The sequence below is a fragment of the Oncorhynchus gorbuscha genome, unplaced genomic scaffold, assembly GCF_021184085.1.
Source record: "Oncorhynchus gorbuscha isolate QuinsamMale2020 ecotype Even-year unplaced genomic scaffold, OgorEven_v1.0 Un_scaffold_10849, whole genome shotgun sequence".
In the NCBI taxonomy this organism is placed as follows: domain Eukaryota; kingdom Metazoa; phylum Chordata; class Actinopteri; order Salmoniformes; family Salmonidae; genus Oncorhynchus; species Oncorhynchus gorbuscha.
Genome location: NW_025753534.1, coordinates 1 through 10,551, shown reverse-complemented (window position 1 = coordinate 10,551; position 10,551 = coordinate 1). Strand labels below are relative to the sequence as shown.

General features: G+C 42.2%; 1 protein-coding gene across 1 annotated transcript; it reads right to left on the bottom strand.

Moving 5' to 3' along the window:
* Positions 1-323: 323 nt before the first annotated feature.
* Positions 324-7,693, bottom strand: LOC124030363 (dynein axonemal heavy chain 6-like; the record flags this gene model as incomplete). Its single annotated transcript, XM_046341736.1, has 4 exons — positions 324-484; positions 3,270-3,460; positions 4,357-4,544; positions 7,558-7,693. Coding segments are annotated over 4 exons (676 nt in total), but the record flags the coding sequence as incomplete, so codon positions are not given.
* Positions 7,694-10,551: the final 2,858 nt, after the last annotated feature.

The following is a 10,551-nucleotide window of genomic DNA, read 5'->3' as shown; positions in this document are numbered from 1 at the left end:
GTGTGTGTGTAGGGTGTGTGTATGTAGTGTGTGTGTAGGGTGTCTGTAGGTAGTGTGTGTGTAGGGTGTCTGTAGGTGGTGTGTGTGTGTGTAGGGTGTGTGTATGTAGTGTGCGTGTAGGGTGTCTGTAGGTAGTGTGTGTGTGTGTAGGGTGTCTGTGTGCGGTAGTGTGTGTGTGTAGGGTGTGTGTATGTAGTGTGTGTGTAGGGTGTCTGTAGGTAGTGTGTGTGTGTAGGGTGTGTGTATGTAGTGTGTGTGTAGGGTGTGTGTATGTAGTGTGTGTGTAGGGTGTCTGTAGGTAGTGTGTGTGTAGGGGTTCTGACCCGGCTCAGTGAAGGTCTTGATAAGTTCCTCCATGGCTAACATCCAGGACACAGCCAGGTGACAGTTCTGGAGGAAGATCCAGTTACCGCTCTTCAGAGCTTCCAGAATCATCTTCTCAGCTATAGGACCCTGACCCTGACCTAGAGAGATAGACCTCACCCTGGAGAGAGATACAGAGGGTTAACACTGAGAGACCCTGACCTAGAGAGATAGACCTCACCCTGGAGAGAGAACAGGGTTAATACTGAGAGACCCTGACCTAGAGAGATAGACCTCACCCTGGAGAGAGAGACAGAGTTAATACTGAGAGACCCTGACCTAGAGAGATAGACCTCACCCTGGAGAGAGAGACAGAGGGTTAACACTGAGAGACCCTGACCTAGAGAGATAGATCTCACCCTGGAGAGAGAGACAGAGGGTTAACACTGAGAGACCCTGACCTAGAGAGAGAGACAGAGGGTTAACACTGAGAGACCCTGACCTAGAGAGATAGACCTCACCCTGGAGAGAGACAGAGGGTTAATACTGAGAGACCCTGACCTAGAGAGATAGACCTCACCCTGGAGAGAGAGACAGGGTTAATACTGAGAGACCCTGACCTAGAGAGATAGACCTCACCCTGGAGAGAGAGACAGAGTTAATACTGAGAGACCCTGACCTAGAGAGATAGACCTCACCCTGGAGAGAGAGACAGAGTTAATACTGAGAGACCCTGACCTAGAGAGATAGACCTCACCCTGGAGAGAGACAGAGTTAATACTGAGAGACCCTGACCTAGAGAGATAGACCTCACCCTGGAGAGAGAGACAGAGTTAATACTGAGACCCTGACCTAGAGAGATAGACCCTGGACAGAGTTAATACTGGAGACCCTGACCTAGATACAGAGTTAATACTGAGAGACCCTGACCTAGAGAGATAGACCTCACCCTGGAGAGAGACAGAGTTAATACTGAGAGACCCTGACCTAGAGAGATAGACCTCACCCTGGAGAGAGACAGAGTTAATACTGAGAGACCCTGACCTAGAGAGATAGACCTCACCCTGGAGAGAGACAGAGAGTTAACACTGAGAGACCCTGACCTAGAGAGATAGACCTCACCCTGGAGAGAGACAGAGTTAATACTGAGAGACCCTGACCTAGAGAGATTGTCTCTCTCTCCAGGGTGAGGTCTGAGAGTTAACACTGAGAGACCCTGACCTAGAGAGATAGACCTCACCCTGGAGACAGAGAGTTAACACTGAGAGACCCTGACCTAGAGAGATAGACCTCACCCTGGAGAGAGAGACAGAGGGTTAACACTGAGAGACCCTGACCTAGAGAGATAGATCTCACCCTGGAGAGAGAGACAGGGTTAATACTGAGAGACCCTGACCTAGAGAGATAGACCTCACCCTGGAGAGAGAGACAGGGTTAATACTGAGAGACCCTGACCTAGAGAGAGAGACAGAGGGTTAACTGAGACCTGAGAGACCTGACAGAGTTAATACTGAGAGACAGAGATAGACAGAGAGTTAATACTCAGAGACAGAGAGTTAATACTGGAGAGACTGAGAGACAGAGAGTTAATACTGAGAGACAGAGAGTTAATACTGACCTAGAGACAGAGAGTTAATACTGAGAGACAGGGTGAGGTCTGAGTTAATACTGAGAGACAGAGTTAATACTGAGAGACAGAGGATTAATACTGAGAGACAGAGTTAATACTGAGAGACAGAGGATTAATACTGAGAGACAGAGTTAATACTGAGAGACAGAGGGATTAATACTGAGAGACAGAGTTAATACTGAGAGACAGAGGATTAATACTGAGAGACAGAGTTAATACTGAGAGACAGAGTTAATACTGAGAGACAGAGTTAATACTGAGAGACAGAGAGTTAATACTGAGAGACAGAGTTAATACTGAGAGACAGAGAGTTAATTAATACTGAGAGACAGAGTTAGTACTGAGAGACAGAGTAAATACTGAGAGACAGAGTTAATACTGAGAGACAGAGAGTTAATACTGAGAGACAGAGAGTTAATACTGAGAGACAGAGAGTTAATACTGAGAGATAGAGAGTTAATACTGAGAGACAGAGTTAATACTGAGAGACAGACTGAGAGACAGACAGTTAATTAATACTGAGAGACAGAGAGTTAATACTGAGAGACAGAGAGTTAATACTGAGAGACAGAGGATTAATACTGAGAGTCAGAGTTAATACTGAGAGACAGAGTTAATACTGAGAGACAGAGTTAATACTGAGAGACAGAGTTAATACTGAGAGACAGAGAGTTAATACTGAGAGACAGAGAGTTAATACTGAGAGACAGAGAGTTAATACTGAGAGACAGAGAGTTAATACTGAGAGACAGAGTTAATACTGAGAGACAGAGAGTTAATACTGAGAGACAGAGTTAATTAATACTGAGAGACAGAGAGTTAATACTGAGAGACTGAGAGACAGAGAGAGACAGAGTTAACACTGAGAGACAGAGAGTTAATACTGAGAGACAGAGTTAATACTGAGAGACAGATAGTTAACACTGAGAGACAGAGAGTTAATACTGAGAGACAGAGAGTTAATACTGAGAGACAGAGAGTTAATACTGAGAGACAGAGTTAACACTGAGAGACAGAGAGTTAACACTGAGAGACAGAGAGTTAACACTGAGAGACAGAGAGGACCCTGACCTAGAGAGAGATTTGTATTGATTTATTTTTCATTGAACCTTTATCTAACTAGGCAAGTCAGTTAAGAACAAATTCTTATTTACAATGACGGCCTACACCAGCCAAACCTGGATACATGATGAGAAAGAAGGACAAGTTGTTAATACTGAGAGACAGGGGACGGACATAGAGAGGGGAACAGTCTCAGAGAGGGGGACAGTGGTACCCAACTACCCCTCCCTTCCTCCCCCTTCTCCTCCATCCTCCCGCTGTCCCACCCCCTCACCTGTCCAGGTATCCCCTCTCCTTGGCGAAGCGTTGGAAGGCTCCCATGGGGTCTGATCCGGTACTGAGGATGAAGACCAGGGGGGTGGAGGGAGACATGTCACTGTAGAGAGTGGCCAGGTCAACAGGAGGGTTCTCTACAAACTGTTTCCCCAGGCTCACGATCACAAACTCTGTCACCGCAAACACCACCTAGAGGGAGGGAGGGAGAGTGGCAGGGAGAGTAAGTCAACTCCCTCCGGCTATCTACTCTGATTCCAGAGTTCTCTCCTCTGAGTGTTTCAGAGAGCAGAATAACTGCATTTACAAACGTTCAACACCAGCTGAATATGGCCGCTGTCAGCAAACGTTGGCAAAAAAACATCATTAAAATGTTGCCAGTAGCACAGTTACAGTCACCAACACTCAGGGGGCGGCAGGGTAGTCTAGTGGTTAGAGCGTTGGACTAGTAACGGGAAGGTTGCAAGTTCAAATCCCTGAGCTGACAAGGTACAAATCTGTCGTTCTGCCCCTGAACAGGCAGTTAACCCACTGTTCCTAGGCTGTCATTGAAAATAAGAATTTGTTCTTAACTGACTTGCCTAGTTAAATAAAGGTAAAATAAATACAATTAAAATAACATGAAAACAGCCTAACCAGCTCTGCTAGCTCAAGGAAAATGGTCAGAGTGAGGTGTTCTCTCATTATGTGTCTGGAAGTAGCTAGCCAGTTAGCTTGGGTGGTTGACGATAGTTGTGAGGTCAGAACGCTCGGCTCAAACCTAGTCCTCGCGCCAGAGCGTCCAGTATGCGCTCTGAACGCTCCGAGAGCCAAATGCTCTGGATTTACCAACGTACAATCTGACAACGCTCAGAGCGCACTCTGGCACTCCAGATTGAATTTAAGAACACACCCTAAATAAAACGGATGGATGAACATAACTGCAAATATCGCTGTGTGGCCTGAAGGGCAACTTCTATCAAATATGACCATTGATATACAACATACAATGAGAGAGATGCCAAGAAAACTGGCAGCACTTTCACCATCACAAGCAGACTGATACACACACACACACACACACACACGCACACCAACAACCCCACTACCTTCTCCTCCATGAAGCTCTTGATGAGCACCAGTTTCTGGAAGGCCCCCAGTCTCTGATCCCAGTGACCCCTGACCCCGTCTGCCTTTTCCTTCTCTTCTTCAGACATCTCCTCTGAGTAGGGAGGCAGCTGGGAGTCAGACACGTAGTCCTGCCAGTTCTCTGGGTTGAAACACACTTCCAGACGACCTGGGAACACACACTCCAATATTCATCTACTTCTGTAGCTAGGCAGAAGACAACTCTACCTAGTGGTAATCTCTAGGTTAGTTTAGCTGTGTTACTACTCTACCTAGTGGTAATCTCTAGGTTAGTTTAGCTGTGTTACTACTCTACCTAGTGGTAATCTCTAGGTTATTTTACTCTACCTACCTAGTGGTAATCTCTAGGTTATTTTAGCTGTGTTACTACTCTACCTAGTGGTAATCTCTAGGTTATTTTAGCTGTGTGTTACTCTACCTAGTGGTAATCTCTATGTTATTTTAGCTGTGTTACTACTCTACCTAGTGGTAATCTCTATGTTATTTTAGCTGTGTTACTACTCTACCTAGTGGTAATCTCTATGTTATTTTAGCTGTGTTACTACTCTACCTAGTGGTAATCTCTAGGTTATTTTAGCTGTGTTACTACTCTACCTAGTGGTAATCTCTAGGTTATTTTAGCTGTGTTACTACTCCTACCTAGTTTTATAGAGATGGGTGTCTCTAGGTTATTTTAGCTGTGTGTTACTACTCTACCTAGTTTTATAGAGATGGGTGTCTAGGTTATTTTAGCTGTGTGTTACTCTACCTAGTTTTATAGAGATGGGTGTCTAGGTTATTTTAGTTGTGTGTTACTACTCTACCTAGTTTTATAGAGATGGGTGTCTAGGTTATTTTAGTTGTGTGTTACTACTCTACCTAGTTTTATAGAGATGGGTGTCTAGGTTATTTTAGTTGTGTGTTACTACTCTACCTAGTTTTATAGAGATGGGTGTCTAGGTTATTTTAGTTGTGTGTTACTACTCTACCTAGTTTTATAGAGATGGGTGTCTAGGTTATTTTAGTTGTGTTACTACTCTACCTAGTTTTATAGAGATGGGTGTCTAGGTTATTTTAGCTGTGTGTTACTCTACCTAGTTTTATAGAGATGGGTGTCTAGGTTATTTTAGTTGTGTGTTACTACTCTACCTAGTTTTATAGAGATGGGTGTCTAGGTTATTTTAGTTGTGTGTTACTACTCTACCTAGTTTTATAGAGATGGGTGTCTAGGTTATTTTAGTTGTGTGTTACTCTACCTAGTTTTATAGAGATGGGTGTCTAGGTTATTTTAGCTGTGTGTTACTCTACCTAGTTTTATAGAGATGGGTGTCTAGGTTATTTTAGTTGTGTGTTACTCTACCTAGTTTTATAGAGATGGGTGTCTAGGTTATTTTAGTTGTGTGTTACTCTCTACCTAGTTTTATAGAGATGGGTGTCTAGGTTATTTTAGTTGTGTGTTACTACTCTACCTAGTTTTATAGAGATGGGTGTCTAGGTTATTTTAGTTGTGTGTTACTACTCTACCTAGTTTTATAGAGATGGGTGTCTAGGTTATTTTAGTTGTGTGTTACTACTCTACCTAGTTTTATAGAGATGGGTGTCTAGGTTATTTTAGTTGTGTGTTACTACTCTACCTAGTTTTATAGAGATGGGTGTCTAGGTTATTTTAGCTGTGTGTTACTACTCTACCTAGTTTTATAGAGATGGGTGTCTAGGTTATTTTAGCTGTGTGTTACTACTCTACCTAGTTTTATAGAGATGGGTGTCTAGGTTATTTTAGTTGTGTGTTACTACTACCTAGTTTTATAGAGATGGGTGTCTAGGTTATTTTAGTTGTGTGTTACTACTCTACCTAGTTTTATAGAGATGGGTGTCTAGGTTATTTTAGTTGTGTGTTACTACTCTACCTAGTTTTATAGAGATGGGTGTCTAGGTTATTTTAGTTGTGTGTTACTACTCTACCTAGTTTTATAGAGATGGGTGTCTAGGTTATTTTAGTTGTGTGTTACTACTCTACCTAGTTTTATAGAGATGGGTGTCTAGGTTATTTTAGTTGTGTGTTACTACTCTACCTAGTTTTATAGAGATGGGTGTCTAGGTTATTTTAGCTGTGTGTTACTACTTAGTTTTATAGAGATGGGTGTCTAGGTTATTTTAGCTGTGTGTTACTCTACCTAGTTTTATAGAGATGGGTGTCTAGGTTATTTTAGTTGTGTGTTACTACTACCTAGTTTTATAGAGATGGGTGTCTAGGTTATTTTAGTTGTGTGTTACTCTACCTAGTTTTATAGAGATGGGTGTCTAGGTTATTTTAGTTGTGTGTTACTACTCTACCTAGTTTTATAGAGATGGGTGTCTAGGTTATTTTAGCTGTGTGTTACTACTCTACCTAGTTTTATAGAGATGGGTGTCTAGGTTATTTTAGTTGTGTGTTACTCTACCTAGTTTTATAGAGATGGGTGTCTAGGTTATTTTAGTTGTGTGTTACTACTCTACCTAGTTTTATAGAGATGGGTGTCTAGGTTATTTTAGTTGTGTGTTACTACTACCTAGTTTTATAGAGATGGGTGTCTAGGTTATTTTAGTTGTGTGTTACTACTCTACCTAGTTTTATAGAGATGGGTGTCTAGGTTATTTTAGTTGTGTGTTACTACTCTACCTAGTTTTATAGAGATGGGTGTCTAGGTTATTTTAGTTGTGTGTTACTACTCTACCTAGTTTTATAGAGATGGGTGTCTAGGTTATTTTAGTTGTGTGTTACTCTACCTAGTTTTATAGAGATGGGTGTCTAGGTTATTTTAGCTGTGTGTTACTCTACCTAGTTTTATAGAGATGGGTGTCTAGGTTATTTTAGCTGTGTGTTACTCTACCTAGTTTTATAGAGATGGGTGTCTAGGTTATTTTAGTTGTGTGTTACTCTACCTAGTTTTATAGAGATGGGTGTCTAGGTTATTTTAGTTGTGTGTTATTCTACCTAGTTTTATAGAGATGGGTGTCTAGGTTATTTTAGCTGTGTGTTATTCTACCTAGTTTTATAGAGATGGGTGTCTAGGTTATTTTAGTTGTGTGTTACTCTACCTAGTTTTATAGAGATGGGTGTCTAGGTTATTTTAGTTGTGTGTTATTCTACCTAGTTTTATAGAGATGGGTGTCTAGGTTATTTTAGCTGTGTGTTATTCTACCTAGTTTTATAGAGATGGGTGTGGCGGTGATCTCTCTCTTGATGCCGTTGAAGCAGGGCAGAGTGTCCTCCAGCTCACAGCATGTCTGCCAGGTAAACTCTGACAGCCATGGCACCTCAGGCCTCTCTGGATGATCCTGATGGGGGAGGGAGGGAGAGAGAGACAGGGGGGAGGGAGAGAGAGACAGGGGGAGGAAGAGACAGGGGGAGAGGGAGAGGGAGAGAGAGAGACAGGGGGAGGGAGGGAGAGAGAGACAGGGGGGAGGAAGAGACAGGGGGAGGGAGGGAGAGAGAGAGACAGGGGGAGGGAGGGGAGAGAGAGACGGGGGAGGGAGGGAGAGAGAGACGGGGGAGGGAGGGAGAGAGAGAGACAGGGGGGGAGGGAGGGAGGGAGAGAGAGAGACACAGGGGGAGGGAGGGAGAGAGAGACAGGGGAGGGAGGGAGAGAGAGACAGGGGGGGGAGGGAGAGAGAGACAGGGGGAGGGAGGGAGAGAGAGAGCCAGCCAGGGGAGGGAGGGAGAGAGAAGGAGTTGAGATAGAAGAGAATGATAGATAGATGGGGGTAAAGTGTGGAGAGGAGACAGAAGAGGAGGGGAGGACAAGGGGACATTGGGTATTACGTGGAGAACCGAGGTGATGGATGGAGAGAAGATGAGGTGGGGGTGAAAAGAAGATAAGGACGGAGGACCAGGACATCATTTTAATGAGAATGGCCCCCAATGGTTTAGGGTCCCAGTTTCAGACAAAGCGGCCATCTTTCCCCTGCTTAAATAACGACATATAGAGACAGACTAAACCGCCCGTTAGATATAGAGTCATTGAATAATACATTCAGCAAATCCACTTGGCAGAACTAAACTTCAAAAACCCTGCTCTAGAGAAAGATGTCCTAACACACTGTTCTCAGGCTAGTTTAGTGTATGGCACACCTTATGATTAGAGTTAGAATTGGGGAGGGTTAGTTGATCCTAGATCTGTGTTTCTGGAGACAGCTAAGTCATGATGACTACACACAGACACATGGGGACATCAGTATTCTACACACAGTCACAGGTTAGGAGGACTCTCTCCCCTCTCTGTTTCTCTCTCCTGCAGAGGGAACGAGGCTGACAAGCCCTCTGGTATACAGGCACCTAACTAGGATTTTAAAATGATGCATTCCTAATGGGCTGAGTAAAGACTGCTGAGGGATAAGAAGTGGTAAAGGGAATCATTGTCTGGCTCAAATAAGAATATCTTCATTTTAGGGAGAGATTCCAGACAGCCCTGTTATAGACCAGTGACAATGGACTGATGATTCCAGACAGCCCTGTTATAGACCAGTGAGGACTGATGATTCCAGACAGCCCTGTTATAGACCAGTGACAATGGACTGATGATTCCAGACAGCCCTGTTATAGACCAGTGACAATGGACTGATGATTCCAGACAGCCCTGTTATAGACCAGTGACAATGGACTGATGATTCCAGAAAGTCCTGTATAGACCAGTGACAGTTCCTTCTGGTTGGTAGAGCATTGCGCTTGTAACGCCAGGGTAGTGGGTTAAAACTCTATGATTCCCGGGACCACCCATACGTAGAATGTATGCACACATGACTGTAAGTCGCTTGGATAAAAGCGCCTGCTAAATGGCATATATTATTATTATTAATTACTGATAATTCCAGACAGTCCTGTTATAGACCAGTGACAATTGACAGATTATCAACATTTATGTTGTGCTGCATATTGCAACAAAGAGCCCTCTTCTGGTTTGGGTTTGAACAGTAATATGATTGAATAAAGGGCTGAAATATAAACTCTATGATTGGTAAAGGCTGAAATATAAACTCTATGATTGGTAAAGGGCTGAAATATAAACTCTATGATTGGTAAAGGGCTGAAATATAAACTCTATGATTGGTAAAGGGCTGAAATATAAACTCTATGATTGGATAAAGGGCTGAAATATAAACTCTATGATTGGTAAAGGGCTGAAATATAAACTCTATGATTGGTAAAGGGCTGAAATATAAACTATGATTGGTAAAGGGGCTGAAATATAAACTCCTATGATTGGTAAAGGGCTGAAATATAAACTCTATGATTGGTAAAGGGTTGAAATATAAACTCTATGATTGGTAAAGGGCTGAAATATAAACTCTATGATTGGTAAAGTGGCTGAAATATAAACTCTATGATTGGTAAAGGGCTGAAATATAAACTCTATGATTGGTAAAGGGCTGAAATATAAACTCTATGATTGGTAAAGGGCTGAAATATAAACTCTATGATTGGTAAAGGGCTGAAATATAAACTCTATGATTGGTAAAGGGCTTGAAATATAAACTCTATGATTGGTAAAGGGCTGAACATAAACTCTATGATTGGTAAAGGGTTGAAATATAAACTCTATGATTGGTAAAGGGCTGAAATATAAACCTATGATTGAATAAAGGGGCTGAAATATAAACTCTATGATTGGTAAAGGGCTGAAACATAAACTCTATGATTGAATAAAGGGGCTGAAATATAAACTCTATGATTGGTAAAGGGCTGAAATATAAACTCTATGATTGGTAAAGGGCTGAAATATAAACTCTATGATTGGTAAAGGGCTGAAATATAAACTCTATGATTGGTAAAGGGCTGAAATATAAACTCTATGATTGGTAAAGTATTGCTTAATTGTAAAGGGCTGATAAAACTCTATGATTGGTAAAGGGCTGAAATATAAACTCTATGATTGAATAAAGGGCTGAAATATAAACTCTATGATTGGTAAAGGGCTGAAATATAAACTCTATGATTGGAATAAAGGGCTTGAAATATAAACTCTATGATTGGTAAAGGGCTGAAATATAAACTCTATGATTGGTAAAGGGCTGAAATATAAACTCTATGATTGGTAAAGGGCTGAAATATAAACTCTATGATTGGTAAAGGGCTTGAAATATAAACTCTATGATTGGTAAAGGGCTTGAAATATAAACTCTATGATTGGTAAAGGGCT